The sequence below is a fragment of the Vicia villosa genome, linkage group LG1 (assembly GCF_029867415.1).
Source record: "Vicia villosa cultivar HV-30 ecotype Madison, WI linkage group LG1, Vvil1.0, whole genome shotgun sequence".
Classification (NCBI taxonomy): domain Eukaryota; kingdom Viridiplantae; phylum Streptophyta; class Magnoliopsida; order Fabales; family Fabaceae; genus Vicia; species Vicia villosa.
In genome coordinates this window covers 84,236,827-84,252,983 of record NC_081180.1, presented here as the reverse complement: position 1 = coordinate 84,252,983, position 16,157 = coordinate 84,236,827, and the positions used below count along the sequence as shown (strand labels likewise).

At 36.2% G+C, this 16,157-nt stretch overlaps 2 protein-coding genes across 2 annotated transcripts; both read right to left on the bottom strand.

Annotated features, from left to right (window-relative positions):
* Nucleotides 1-6,742: 6,742 nt before the first annotated feature.
* On the bottom strand, nt 6,743-7,487 carry LOC131648018 (uncharacterized). The gene is made up of 2 exons (XM_058917821.1): nt 7,435-7,487; nt 6,743-7,340 (listed from the first exon to the last, which is right to left on the bottom strand). The coding sequence occupies exons 1-2, from the start codon at nt 7,485-7,487 to the stop codon at nt 6,743-6,745; spliced, it is 651 nt and encodes a 216-aa protein (XP_058773804.1).
* Nucleotides 7,488-7,670: 183 nt separating this feature from the next.
* On the bottom strand, nt 7,671-8,135 carry LOC131648007 (uncharacterized). Its single transcript, XM_058917810.1, has one exon. The coding sequence runs from the start codon at nt 8,133-8,135 to the stop codon at nt 7,671-7,673; it is 465 nt and encodes a 154-aa protein (XP_058773793.1).
* Between the last annotated feature and the right edge of the window lie 8,022 nt (nt 8,136-16,157).

Genomic DNA, 16,157 nt, shown 5'->3' with positions numbered 1-16,157 from the left:
GATTCTGTTCAAATTGATCCATGATTCTCTCGTTGCTCCTGGTGCGGTAAGGATGTAAGAAAGTCAGCTTCGTCGTCGGAAAAGAAATCTGGAGTTGGAAGGGACCCCAATTAGAATCTGATAAAAACCTGAAAATGCAGTATGATATGAGTGCATGGGTGCATGAATATGTTTTATTATTTCCAAGACTTTTTAGCTTTGTCTCAAACCAACAACACAAGATAACGGAGAAGACAGTGAAGCATAACCAAGATAAGCACAACCAAGATAAGCAACCAGGATAAGGAAACATAATCGATTAATTCCACAACCACGTTTGAAGTACAAAATATTCTGCTCTCATGAGCCAACAAATACATAAAATGGAAATAGGAACCCCATCCAACAAGACTGGTGGTGATTCTATAACAAAAACCAATACTAAGCAGGATCTCCCATGTCCAAATGACGAAGTGGGCTATCTCCAATGTTCTTATAGCTCCAAGCCTTCATTTCCTCAAACAGCTTTTTGGTCTCAGCATGGGTTGGTCTTTTAACAACTTCTTGAATCAATAGGTCCTTTCTGAAATGCATGGTCTCCAAGTAACGGCTTCTCAATTCCCAACATCTGGCCTCCTCTTGAGCTTGAGTATCACTTTGGCCCTTTTCTTCCATTCGACCCTTCAACTTGCGAATCTCTTCATAACACCCCTCAATCTTTGCCTGACATTCCAGAAGGAGCTTGTCTGCTTTCTTTCGACGGGCTTTCTCTGATTTGGCTATATCAGTTTGGATTTGGAGCCTCCTTGTCAATTCCGCCAACTGATCCTCATAATGCTCTTTGATCTCCCTCTCTTGAGATTTAGCAGATTTAGAGTCTATGGTCACCCTTGACCTTTTCTGAGAAGTACTTCCTCTAGCATACAATTCTTCAAGCTCTATTTCTCTCATTTTCAACTTATGAAGGGCAGAAAGCTTCTCTTGCCTATCAGTATTCATCTTAACTTGCATCGTCTCCATTTGCTCAGTCAATTTCCGATTCTGCTCCACAGTCTGATTATAACAAGGCATGGAGACAATGTTGGGTTGCACACCAGCAGGAGGATACAAAGGATCTTTTGGAGGGAAGGGCATCCCTTGGGTGTTGGCCACAACTTCAACCCACTCAGTATAGTCTTTATAAGTCGCACAGTCTCTTTGACCAAAATACTTCTTATCTCTCCAGCAAATATTCTCCCAGGCTTGCGCAGCTTCTGCCATTTGCCCAACATTGGTGGCTGAATGATAGTAAATATTCTCAGCGATCTCTGCTTGTTCAGGAGGACTAATGAAAGCGTATCCATATGTTCTTCTAGCCAGGATAGGATTATAGTTGATCCCACCTCTGATGCCCATGAGAGGCACATTCTTGAACTTCCCACAACTCATAACAACTTCCATATGGTCCAAGGATCGGTTGTACCAGACAATGTCCTTAGCTCTAAGCCCCATAATTCTATCAGCCCATCTGGATGTGTACCTACTATCAACAAAAGCTCCACGTTCCGGCAAATGTGATCTGAACCAACGGTATAGCAGCGGAGCACAGAATCTAACCAAACCTCCTTTCTGCTCATTACGATGATGAACGGAATGGTAAACATCCCCCAGAAGCGTAGGAATGGGGTTCTGCAGAATGAATATGTGGATGGCATTCATATCAACAAAGTCAGGTACATTTGCGAACATCACAATACCATAGATACTTAGAGCCAGAATAGCTCTAAAAGTGTCCCACTCTTTGGCTTCAGCAGCATCACAACCTCTTTTAACCAGGAACTCCATACGAAAACCATGACAACCTCCTTTCTTGGTGAGATTTGCTTCCACGACTGACTTGCTCAAATAAAGAGCCTTAGCAATTTCAATAGAATCAGGGGCCTTCATGGCGTAATAATAAGGTACCTCTTTCCCAACAGGAATGCCAAGGAATGACGAATACTCTTCCAAGGTAGGAGCCAAAAGATAATCAGTGAATGCGAAACAACGGAGGGAAGGATGATAGAACTGAAGCAAAGTGTGAACTCCCTCTTGCTCATCCTTGGCGAATGGTATCTTGAGGAGGCTCAGAATGTACCCATATTTTTCTCGGAAATTGGTTGACTCATCCGGTGTGATCTTCTTTGCCAAACACTCAACAGACTTTAGATTAGGATTCACAAAAGAATAAGAGTAATTGCGCTTGCCAGTCTTCAGTGGTGGAGCCATGTGTTAGTCGGAGACAAAGCCAAAAAGTTCCTGAAAATAAATGAACATGCATGTTAAATGATATGGTGGAATGCATTTCATTGGGAGAATCCTAAAATCTTTTCATTATTCCTTTTCTTTTTTTTTCTTCTTCTTTTTTTTTTGCAAAAAGGTATGTATATATTCTTTTTCTTTTCTTTTCTCTTTAGAAATAGATTTTAGGCTTCTCCACGAATGAAGTGAGGTGGATGCAATAGCATGATGTGTCATGTGCATGATGTGGTGAGAGACTGAATGTCCCTCGCAGCTCTGAACATCTGGGTAATACTGATTGTAACAGGTTCAAAATTTTGACTTCAGATTGCAAAACGGAAATCCGGGTATGATGAAGGCTGGTATCCTGTCCCTCCCCAAAACTCACGGGTATGAATTCTAGACACGGACAGGTGGTCCCTAATGGTCACTGGGGTCTATAGTTCCCATGGGGTACAAAGTGTTTGAGGCAACAAGAGTGCCAGACACAGTGTTCCATGAAAGAACCTCGCCCAGTTGTGGTACCCCACATCAACTCGATCGTAGCAAGAGCTACGGGAGCCAACATGAGCATCCACGCTAATCCTAGGTGTCACTTGGCCTGGGTAGTGGGCCTTTTACCTAAAAAAACCCCCACCTGCAAAACAGAACAGAAGACCCCAAGGAACACAGAATATAATCCATATGCATGATGTGCAAACAGAAATAAACATGATATGCAAGCAGAAAATAAACATGCAAACATATATACAAGATATAGACATAAAACAAATAAACACCCAATAAAATAAAACAAACCAAGGCTAGGATCGACTTGCTTAGGATGGACCAGCAACAGGTCTAGCAACATCCCCAGCAGAGTCGCCAGCTGTCGCACGCTCGCGAAAAATGAACAGAGTCGCCACCAATATATTTATCCCATAAGGGAAAGGAATATCAGAAAACCTAACAAAGGAAGGAACAGGGTCTTGCGACCAGAGAATCAAGGTACGGGAGTCGGTTACGCAAGGGGAAGGTATTAGCACCCCTCGCGCCCATCGTACTCGATGGTATCCACCTATGTTTGCTTCTATCTAAAGGGTGTATAACTATGTCTATGTCTAAATGCGAATGAATGCAAAAGAAATACGGGGAAAAGAAGGAATATTTACAAATGTGCTCGTTCAAGCCCCGCGACTTGATGCCTACGTATCCTTTTCAGGAATCAGAGCGCCGTAGTTCGGCTCCATAGTTTTTTGTTTGTTTTTGTGTTTTTTAGTTGGGCGGAGTTAACGCTCGCGCTCTTGCATAAGGGATCGACCTAGGATGCAATAGAGCGGAGATAACGGTGCCCTTAGGTGCCAAGCAGGCGAAAGAAAAAGAAATGATTGGTTTGTGTCTTTTAGGGTAATTCCATGATGACGAGAACCTACTACAAGGTCTCGCATCACTTCCTCACTTTTGTTTTAAGTCTGAACATTTATTAGGTTTTTTTGAAGTGTTTTTGGTTGGTGTTTTTTAAGGGGATTTTATTCAAGTATTTATTAATGTTTTATGGTTGTAAAAGAAAAAAGAATGCAAAAAGGGGGAGACTAGCCTATTTTCTATATTCTATGTTGTTCTAATTCTACAAGAAAATAAGGGAGGAAAAAGCAATTAAATGGAAAAGACAATACTAAGGATCAAGGGCATTTTAGACATTTCACATATATGGAAAATATTCACAAAGAAAGAAAGAATTAAATCTAAACTATTTGTGAAAATATATACAAGCAAGCAACAAGCATTTTTTACTCATATGAGAAATTATTTGAATTAACAAAGAAAACTATTTATTTATTATGGTTTTTTTTTGTATGAAAAACTATTTATTAAAATTCTACAAAAATGCTAATTAAAAGTCACTTAAAAGAAATTTAAAAAAACTAGTTGGTGGGAAAATTATTTTTGTTGTTTTTTATCTAAAAGAAAAAAACAATTAATCAATCAAAGAGAATAAAAGAAAAAAACTATTTTTATTACCTAGTTTGGTGAGGGAGGAGAGAGAGAGTAGAGAGAGAGAGGGAGAGAGAGAGAGAGGGAGAGAGAGAGGGAGAAGAGAGGGGGAGAGAGAGAGAGAGAGAGAGAGGGGGGAGAGGAGAGAGAGAGAGAGAGAGGGAGAGAGGAGAGAGAGAGAGAGGAGAGAGAGAGAGAGAGAGAGAGAGAGAGAGAGAGAGAGAGAGAGAGAGAGAGAGAGAGAGAGAGAGAGAGAGAGAGAGAGAGAGAGAGAGAGAGAGGTATAGTGATATAGTGAAGAGTGGAGGTGAGAAATGGTTGATGTATGAGTTTCTATTTATATTGCCAACCATTAGTTTGTGATTCTCAATCCTTGAATGTGGGACTTGGAATAGTTTGCAATACCTCTTTTTCGCATTTTTCCAATGTGGGACTTGTAGCACAACTTTTTCATCTTTCCAATGTGGGACTTTAATGTGTGTGTAGTGCAATTGTGTGTTGTTTTGTTTTTTTTTTTTTCATGCTGTGGTGCTTACTTTGGACACTTATATCTCAAGCCATGGGTTGTTAAATGATGCAAGAATGGTGTCATATCAAAGAGGGCATGGGATAGAACAAGATTGGTGTTGAAAATATCTCAAAATAAAGCCTAAAAGTATGAGAAAAATGGCCTTGAATTCATGCGAATACCACTGCACACGCCCAGCAGCTTGCTGTCACATGCGTATGGCCAGAACGTGACTCTGCAAGGGTGGTACTTTGAGCCTTCTATCTCGATCAATACATGTCCAAAATCAGTGATACTGGTCTCATTGGATAGAGGACATGGCAAGGAATAGCTTAGAACTGGGCTTGTTTAAGATAGAGACTTGTGGAGGAAGAAATAGGCTTTGACATTTGGTCCACCACGTGTTTGCTGAAATGCGTTGCGTGCCCAGAATTCTGTGTCATGGCTGCCTGCAGAATTTGGTCAGGGTTGGGGCACCACTTTGAAGGCTTGTATCTCACTCAATATTTGTCCAATTGTACCCATTCTTGTTTCAATGGATAGAGGAGATGGCGAGGAAGAGAATGATACCAAGTTTGCATTCATAGCATTTCTGTAGAGCTCTAAAAATGGCTGGAGATTTGGCATGCCATGTGTTTGTGAAAATGCCAGGTCATGACCTGACTGGTGACCTGGAATGTGACTTGATTCAAATGAGTTTCCAGCAACTTCACACCACTTTAACTCTTCATACAAGCTTCAAATGAAAAAGTGTCCAACTACAAAGTTGTTCTCCTCCATGAGAGGAACAACTTTGATGTTGGAAATTTCTCCGAAAAATGCCGTTTGCCACGTGTAATCTGGTGCTAAAGTGGACTGCTCAACAAGATTTAAGACATCAAAAATTTTCTAAGTGTTGGAATGTCTTTTTTCTATTTTTCCCAACTTTTTGCCGAACTCCCGATTTTATCCGTTCTTCGACTTTTCTTGATTAATTTTCCACCAAAAGTCAATATTTGAATAATTTTCCCGATTTTGACCCAAAAGTCAACTGTTCCGATTTTTCTGACTATTGATGAAATTCCCGATTAAATCTCTTCCACCCACATTCAGTCAAACAAACACGCCCACACAGTCAGTATGAGAAGTTTTCCACACATAGAAGCCACTTCTGATTAAATGTTGACCAGAAAGTCAACTGGTTGACTTTGGTCAAAGAAACCCTGATTTAAAGAACCAGATGATTTGCAAGCTTGTACCCTCTAATCAATGCCCTGATTTGAAGCAGAGAGACACCCCAATCCAGGAGGACTTCAATGAACATAGAGCCACATGATTATACTTCAGTTTTCTCATTCTCTGATCATACTTCTTTGCAATGGAGCTTTTTCTTGCTAGCCCTTGAATAACGCCTGTGATATGGATGCATGGGTATGGATTATGACCTAAGTGATGTATGTATATGAACGCAAAGCCTAAGCCAGTTAGAAGTAAAGGGTAGGACAAATTTGGGGTATGACAATACCCAGTAGGGGTTCGGGTTTATTTTTTTTGTATTCGGATTATATATTTCGCACACTATGACTCGGTCTGTATATATTATTTGAATTTTATTTATTATATTCGTATTTTACGTTGATATGTCGTTTGTTTTGTTCGACTTTTTCGTTTTGTATATATTATACGTGCAATATATCTTTCGTACGGGACTATTAGAAAACCATAAATAAAAAGAGATTTCTGCATAATTCGGAAATGCACTTCCGAATTACACTAAAATCTGAAAAAAAGTGTTTTCGGAAGTGCATCTCCGAAAACACTCCCCTTTTGGTGTTTTCGGAAGTGCACTTCCGAAGTCTGGGAAAATTTAGAAAAAAAATACTTCGGAAATGCATTTCCGAAGCAGGGGTAAAGTGGGGTTTTTGCTGGGGGTGACCCCCATAGGGAGGTGGGTAAAGAAAAAACAAAAAAAAAAACAGTGGCATACAACCGATCCGAAGATCCAGGTAATGCATTATGCATCCAATCTCCTAATCATCTCCATTAAGGAGAGATACTCATTGTTTCAATATTAACATAATTCCTAATAGACTTATGAAAACTACTTCTAATAAAAATATCATGAGTGATTATCTTCCAAATTTGAGGATCCACATGAGCATGGTTGAATATCACATCATTACAATGCCTCCAAATACCATAGACACTTTCAGCAATAGCAATTTTCACCATATCCATATGCCAACCCTTTCTCCTAGTTTCACCAATCAACCATAACCTCTCTTGAGTCCAGCCCACAGGATTTCTGTCATATCCAATGTTCTGTAACACCCTACGCCATATTTGTTTGGTTATATGACACTCCAACAACAAACGGTGAAGAGTTTCTTCTTCCCTGCAGAAGATACAGCCTGCATTAATCACATTCCCATGCTTCAGCAACCTGTCCTTGGTGTTCAATTGTCCCAACAAACTTAGCCAAATAATGAACCTGGCCCGAGGCTTTGCATAATTTTGATAAAGCATATGCTTCAAAGGCACGTGCCCTCTATATCCATGAAGCTCCTTATAAACAACGGTGGTCTTGTATCTCCCAGTTTGGAGAACAGCTGCCCAAGCATCAGTTTCTTTAATTTTGTCCCTGCATTTAAAAACATTAGCCAAAATCCAAGAACACTTTTTTGCACTGTCAATCCATTGCATTATGTTGTTTTAAGTAGTATGTATTAACCCACTTGACCCACAGTTTATCATCCTTAGCTTGAATTTTCCAAAAGAGCTTCCCCATTGTAGCAATATTCCACTCCTTTAAGGAAGTAATGTTCAGGCCCCCATCTCCCCTAGAATTACACACAGAACCCTAAGCTACTGGTGCCTTTTTGGTGGTGTCAGCACTACCTTTCCACAGAAAATTCCTACAAATAGCTTCAATATGCTTGATCAACCATTTTGGCATTGGGAACACATTCATCTAATAAGAAGTAACTCCAAATAAGACACTCCTAATCAATTGATATTTGTCTGTATAACTTAAAAGCTTAGTTGTCCAGTCCTGTATCTTAGACAAAATTCTATCAACTAGAGGCCTGCAGTGATGTATAGTCAACTTCCTGTTGGAAAGAGGGACCCCCAGGTATTTGAAAGGAATGATTCCAGCAGAAAACCCAGTGATTTGAAGCATATGTTGCTGAACTGAATCAGGAACTCCTCCACAATAAACTTTGCCCTTATTAGGACTAACACAAAGTCTTGTAGCTTCAGAGAAAAACTGAAATTCATTCATCATAATCTGAACAGAAGTAGGATCTCCTCTAGAAAACAACATTAAATCACCAGCAAAACAAATATTAGTAATGCCCAACTTTTCACATTTGGGATGAAAATTAAAATCAGACATGTGTTGTAATTTCCTTAAGCTCCTATGTAAGTACTCCATTATCAATACAAATAAAAGGGGTGAGATAGGATCCCCTTGTCTTAGGCTACATTTTGCTTGTATGCTAGGGCTAGGCTGACCATTAATCACATATCTACAAAAGACACAGTTTTGACACACAGCATAATCCAACCAATAAAGGTAGAGGGAAAACTTAATTCTCTCATAATATCCTCCAAGGCTTGCCACTATACAGTGTCGTAGGTCTTTTGAATATCCATCTGAATTGCACATTTAGGGGAGATGTGTTTCCTACCATATCCTCTTAGCAGCTCATGGGCCAGAATAATGTTGTCATAAATAACTTTCCCTGGTATAAAAGCATATTGGCTATCATGAATAACCTTACAAATGCACTAACTGAGTCTTCTAGTGAGAATCTTGGAGATAAGCTTGTATACAGTGGTGCAACAAGCTACAGGCCTCAAGTTCTTCATGTTTTTTTGCCTCAGGTGTCTTGAGAATCAAGGTTACTAAAGCACAATTGAAGGCAGAGTAGAGACGTTTCTTCTCAAAGAAATCCTTTACAACTGAGCATACATCATGTTTAGTAGTATTCCATGTAGCCTTGAAAAACTTGGCAGTATAACCATCACCTCCAAGAGCCTTGTTATCCCTCACTCCTTGGAAAGCCTCCCAGATTTATTATTATTATTATTATTATTATTATTATTATTATTATTATTATTATTATCATCATCATCATCAAGCTACTAAAAAAATGTCCATCATTCTACCCAAATTATCTTTTTTGTTCCAACAATTTACAAAGCAAAAAGGACTAAATTGTCTTTTTCTAATCCAACAATTTTATTTAACTTTCAAACAAACCAAAATGCAACACATGTCCCTCAATCTTTCACATTTCATATTATCAATTTTCTTCTCTCTCTCTCTCTCTCTCTCTCTCTCTCTCTCTCTCTCTCTCTCTCTCTCTCTCTCTCTCTCTCTCTCTCTCTCTCTCTCTCTCTCTCTCCCTCTCTCTCTCTCTCTCTCCCTCTCTCTCTAATATTTTCACTTTCATTTTAATTTTCTCTCTCTCAATTTTCTCTTTTCTTTTTTATTTTTTAAACATAAATAAATTAATAAATTGAATTAACATAATTATTAAAAATATAATTTTCAAGTGTCAAAATTATTTATAATTATTAAAAAATATTTTTAAATGTCAAAACTTTTACTTTTCTCACTGATCACTATCAACAAAATACATATTTTATGTTAGTTAACATTATATTTATTTGAATCACAAATTTTTTATTTTCAAATGTCAATATTTCTATTTTGTCATTGGAAACTATTAGCAAAATACATATTTTATTTTAATTAACAATTGTTTTTATTTGAGACACAAAATTCTTATTTTCAAATGTCAAAATTTTTACTTTTCTCACGGGGCACTATCAATAAAATATCTACATGTTTATTTAAATAAAATTTATATCGTATTAAATAAATTTGTAACAGGACACTATCAATTAAATTCACGCAATTTTTTTTATAAATATTGCTTTCAATATGCATTTGAGTGTAAAACCACCATACAAAATTATTTTAACCTATGCAAATGCATGAATATCATTATTCTTTATACAATTATATTTATCATTTAATATTATAAATATAAAAATAAATTATATATATATATATATATATATATATATATATATATATATATAATATCAAATAAATGTACCCGTGCGGCAGCACGAGTGATTTACTAGTTCACTTACAAGTTACACCACAACAACGACAAAATGTAAATTTTTATTTATTATTTATATTTAGTTTAGTACCTCCGACCATAATTTATTTTAGGAGATTATTTAACTTCTTCCAAAATTCTAGCTGACATGCTTCGTTCAATTATGCCAAACATCCTTTTTAAGGAGTAAAATAGCTTCATACAAGGTAGAGTCATAAGGGATTGTATTGGGATCACCTGTGAAGTAATTAATATTCTTCCTAACAAATCCATTCGTGGTAACTTGAGTCTTAAGATTAACATGGCTAAAGCCTTTGATACTCTAGAATGAAGTTTCCTCTTAAAGGTTTTGAAACATTTTAGCTTTTGTGATACCTTTTATAATTGGATCAACATTATTTTTCATTATGCTAAATTCTCTATTTCTCTTAATGGAGATCTTTATGACTATTTTCCCTGTCAGAGAGGGGTCAGACACGGTGACCCTTTGTCCTCTCTCTTTTATGTATTGTTGAGGAGGTCCTCGACAGAGGTACCTCTAAGCTTGTTGAGCATGGTAAACTTGATTTGATCAATGGTTAGAGGGTTATAAAAGCTCTTTCACACTCTATTTATGTTGATGATGCAGTCATTTTTTGCAAAGAAAAGCTTTATAACATTTATGCTCTATTGGGCTTGTTTGAGAAATATGTTAACATTTCAGGTCAGAAATTCAATTCTTCATCTATGTTGGATCCATCTCTAGACTCAACTTTATTGCTCATAAGTTAGGGTTTAACATTGGTGATTTCATCTTCAATTATCTTGGAGTTTATATCTTTAAGGGTAAACCTAAGTCTAAACACCTTAATCATATTGGTGATTCTATCAAGAACAAACTCTCAACCTGGAAAGCCTCCCTCTTGTTTACAGCTGGTAGAGTCCAGCTTGTGAAAAATGTTATTCATAACATGATTCTCCATAATATTCTCATTTATTCTTGGCCCATAAATATTATCAAGCAAGTTGAAATGTGGATTAGGAATTTTATATGGAGTGGTGACATAACCAAAAGGAAATTAGTCATTATTTTTGGGGTAGAGTTTGTACTCTCATTTCTGAAGGTGACCTTGGTTTAAGAAACCTCTCTAAGCTTAATAAAGGCTCTAACATGAAGCTTTGTTGAGATTTCGTTCATACAAAGGATTCCTGGGCCATGGTCTTGAGACATAGGGTGATCAGAAAGAAGAATATCATTGGTCATCACATTTATTCCTCTATTTGGAGCAACAACAAGACAAGTTTCAAACTATCATGGACCACTCTTCTTGGTTTCTTGGTGATGGTTCCAACATTGATTCATGGTTGGATTCTCGGTGTGGTAAGCCTTTCATAGACACCCCTCGCTTCAATTCTTCCAACGCCATTGATCTTAACTCCAAGGTTCACCACTACATCTCAAATGGTTGCTGGAACTTTTCTCCTGATATGATTTCAGATTTTCCTCAAATCACTGTTGTTGCGAGCAACTCGCATATTCCTATTGATCAAAAACCAAATGAGTTGTTATGGAGACTATCCCTTTTGGTTCTTTTACCTAGAAGGAAGCCTACCTGCATCTTATCCTCTTAATTCTCCTTTGACTTGGCCTAAGATAAGGTCATACCCTAATTTTGACCCCCCTTGAGATGTCACACCTCCAGACATTTCATCAGCCCAAGAAAGGTACACAGAGCAGTCACCTGTTTATCTGTTACTCAATCAAGGATGCTCAAGGACAAAGGAGTTCAGGCAAAGGATCAATCAGTGAGACGAAGGAGTTCAGGCAAAGGAGACAGGTACACAGAGCAGTCACCAGATTAGGGTTTTGAGCCCATCAAGGACTGAAATCAGGGACCATATTTGGGAAACCCTAAAAATCTCCAAGACATCACTCAAAGGATTCAATCATCTTCAAATGATCCATATAACAATATCCATTGAGCATTGTACCTCAATTCAAGATCTACAATCATTAATTTCATCTGGTCGACAATTAGGGTTTTTGACCTAATTCACCAGGACAGTTGACTTTTAATCAGGACATGTATCTACAACTCAAAACATGACTCAATAACTTCTATTACCTCAACATAATCCATTCATATCACTCATTTGAGGAGGAGAACTTGATTCATCACAAATGTCCAAGATTTCACACCATCTAGAAAAAGTCAGCTGTACAAGATCCCCTTTGACTTTTAGGGTTTTGAATCAAACCATGACTTTTAAGGATCAATATTATCAATATATGATTATTGAAGTCATTTGACCAAGAGAAATCAAGAAAATCAATCAAAGATCAAAAAGTCAACAAAAGTCAAAATTAGGGTTTTTAAGGGCATTTTGGGAAACTCAAAATTTCACCTACACAACTCAAAAAACTCCCAACATGAAAGTTGTAGATCTCACAAAATAAAACAACTTCTCACAATGGAACTTTTTTCAAGAGATCAATCATTTAAGAGATATGGGCTTTGGAAGTTATAGGTCATAAAAACTTAGAAAAAATTCTAAGTGTTTTTAACCTAGTTTTCTTCAAACTTTGGGCCTGTTTTTCACAATTTTCCCAAGAGATTTTAAATAAACTCCAAACTAATGAATTGAAGTACATGTTAAGGGCTTTCAAAATTGTGCTCAACCTTCTCCAAATTCATTTTGAGCTAGGAGTTATGATGGTTCAAAGTTGGGCTCATGGAGTGAAATTATAGGTCATGCCTAAGTTTGAAACTACGATTTTATGCAAATGCCTACACTATTTGGTACCTCTAAACTTCAGAAACATTATGAGGGATAAGAGAGGATCAAATGCATCATTGCAAAGAGATTGAAGAATATTCAAAAATTCAATGCAATGGGATTAAGTAATCATTACAAAATGGAATATTAGTGAATCATCAAGGAATCTTCTCCTAAGCCAATTGGAAGCCATTCTGCATCAGAATTGTCCCCTATGATCAGAAGAGATCAATGGATGGGGAGCTAGCTCGAAAACACCATCATTGCATCTTGGAGATTCCTTGAATTTCTTCATGGCCAAGAAACAAAAACTCCCTCATTAAGCAAGTTTACTATCTTCAATTGCTCTGAACCTTTTGCCTATAAACAAGAGAGCATACCTCAGTAATAGGGCACACCAAAGCAACAAAAATCTTGCTTTCTCTCTTCTTCCTCCATACTTAAGGTTTTTCAAAGGCTCTTTGGCAAGAAGACTCGGATTCTTCAAACCAGAGCTCTTCCTTTGAAAGTAAGTATTCAAACACCTCAAGGGAGGTATTTAGAAGTGATCCAAACACCTGGAACACTTCTGTACATGGAGAATCATCATCTTCACCTCTCACTTGGAGCTACATCAGTTGGGGTCGAGCAAGAGGTTCTGGGGAGTTTCAACTCAAGCCAAGCATCTCAACACCTTCCTGAGGGATCACTGAAGCTATCTGGATCACTGCAACAACTCTGTAGCACACTTTGATCAGAGCTCGATCTCCATTTTTGAGGTAAGTTTCATGAACTTCAAACTCCATAATTCATGCATGATAAATTAAAAATGAAGTTACCAGTTGGTTTCTGCACCTTTGAGGATCATTAACCCTCAATCAATTGCATCATATCATACGCATACATCATTTCATGTTAAATTTCAGTTTCAGGGTTCTTAGTGTTCATACGTGTGAATTTTAAGTTACACTGAAAATAAATGAAATTAAAGAACACCATCATGATCCTCGTCCAAAAACGAGCAAAATCCATGTTTACATCTTTGGATTTGGTTGAGAAACGAGAGAGTTAGAGATTCAAAAATTCTGAGCTCAAGGTTGAAGATGAAGATGGTGGCGCGCGAAATTTGAATTTTCGGGGTCATTTTGATATATAATCAATTCGTTGCGTGTGTTAAACAAACTGAGCGCGTAGCTCAGTTGGCCAGATTTTGTGCCCTGGTCATAAGGGTGTGGGTTCGAACCATGGGGAGGCCAAAACCATTTTTTTAACACTTGTTCATTTCATTTTTCTTCACAACTTTAACCAATTAATTCACCTATCAAATTAAATCATTTTCTCTTGATTTTTTACACACTTGTCATTTAATATATCTATTTTATAAATAATCAAAAAAATCACAAAAATATTATTTATTTAATATATTTTCATTAGGTTTAAAATGGTGTGTTTTTAAGTATTTTAAAAATATTTTTAATACATGTTTTCATTAAATTTTCAAAAACCTAATCACTTTGTAAATATTTTGTGATAAAAACCCTAATCATTTAGGTCTTAATTAGGTATAGACTTCGTCTTTACCCTAATTAAGTTGACTTTTGTCAAAATTCAAAACTTTTTAATCTCCAAATTAAACAGACGATCAAGGTTTTTAAACAACAAAACCTTGCATCATCCAACAAAACAAATCCAAAATGAAGTATGCAAAACAAATCCAAAATGAAAAGTCACTAAAGATTGTATCCATAAGAAGTGATCATGGTGGAGAATTTCAAAATGCATCATTTGAAGAATTTTGTAAAGAACATGGTATCTCTCTGTGGACCTCCGATTTTTTTTAATACCGGGCCATACCTCTGATCTGTAGAGATACGTGAACTGACTCTTTTTTGTCGCTTAATGCTTTCGCATTTTTTTTGAAAATTCACAGAGTCGCCACCGACCTTTTATTTTATCCAATTAAGGAAAGGTTTATAAAAGACACAGAAAAAAGACCTTTAAGAAATTCTGGGTAAGGGGGTAGGTTATACAAAGGGAAGGTGTTAGCACCCTTTGTATCCATGGTTATCCATGGGCTCTTAAGTTTGCTTAGCTCACTTGTTTTTCGATCACTTTTCAATTGCTCTGAAATTGCTCATATGTGGTTTCAAATACATTTGTAAATTGAATTTTGTAATGATCCGTGTGTGGATGTATACAAAATGCTTGTTTATCTTTCGAAAGATGTTTTGAAAAGAACGTTAACTTTGTAATAATCCGTGTTTGGATGTATACAAAGTATTGTCTTTTTTGAAAGTTTTGAAAAATCAACAGTGTATGAGAATTTTGTTTGTTTTGATTTGAGCAAGCAAACTAGGAGGTCTACCCTGAGTTGTAAGGTCTTTATCCTATTTCCTTTAAAAATCTATCCTTTCACCGGATATAAAAGCAAGGTTCGATTTTGTACTCGAAACAGTAAAATTTGACTTTGATTTTGAAAGATTGAAAAGGGATTACCTTAAGAGGTGCAAGTGTGATTATGATTGGATTCAGATATTTATCTTTGAAGTTAGTGATCTAACGGTTCAATTTTATCTTTGACATACACGCAGTTTATATTTGCTGGAAATTAAAATGCGGAAATGTAAAGTGCGGAAAGTAAATCTACGCTATTACATCGGTTGTGCAGGAAATGTAAACTAGCCTATTTACATGAATTTGACATCCTATACATTTATCTAGGAATTTAAATTGCAAGAAAAATAAAAGGCATGTTTTTGGATTTTTTTATGATTGATTTTAATTATAATTAATGCATGATTAATTAAATTAAAATGAAGAAAAAAGATGGAAATATATTTAAACCTAGAAATTAAGTTTAAAATATATACAAAATATTTGTTAATTAATTTTAAAACAAAACTATTTTTTTTGGAATTTTTGGAAATTGATTTGAAATTGATTTAAGTTAATTAAAACATAATTATGCAAATAATTATACAAATAATTAAAAAGAAAATTATTCAAAATATGTACAAAATTAGTTTATGATATATAAACAATATTTAACACAAAGAACAATTTTTTTTATGATTTTTTGATTGGTTAGAATAATTAAAAAGCAAATATATAAATATATACTAATTAATTATGCAAAAATATTAAAATTTTGAAGAAAATAAAATATTTTTATTTCAGAAAATAATATATTATTTTAGAAGTCTAAAAATATTTTTTGTGTATTTTTTGGATTTTTAAAACTATTTTTAATTAATTTAACAAAGAAATTAAAACAAAATAGAAAATAAAATAAAAAATAAAAGGATACTGATCCTGTATGGAAATTAAATGAGGGAGTATGATATGCGTGCGTGTTCTGAGGCGTTGGATGAGTTGATGGATGGATCAGAAGGCCCAGATGGTGAGGGACCACAGCACGTGGAACACCTGCAAAACACTGAATTCCAAGTCAGTTTAAAAAACACGCGCGCGCCTCCCAGCGAATCAGAGGGCGCCACGCATCATCTTCAACCTTCATATGGGTTTTTACACCGTTCATTTGCAGGTGGTGTAAAAAACCCAATCTTTTACACCTGGTAATA

Excerpts from the sequence above, each read along its gene's own strand:
- LOC131648007 (XM_058917810.1), bottom strand. The coding sequence starts at position 8,135 with ATGGAGTACTTACATAGGAGCTTAAGGAAATTACAACACATGTCTGAT.
- LOC131648018 (XM_058917821.1), bottom strand. The coding sequence starts at position 7,487 with ATGGGGAAGCTCTTTTGGAAAATTCAAGCTAAGGATGATAAACTGTGG. Across the intron at positions 7,341-7,434 it reads GATGATAAACTGTGGGTCAA|GGACAAAATTAAAGAAACTG; the intron begins GTGGGTTAATAC and ends TTTTAAATGCAG.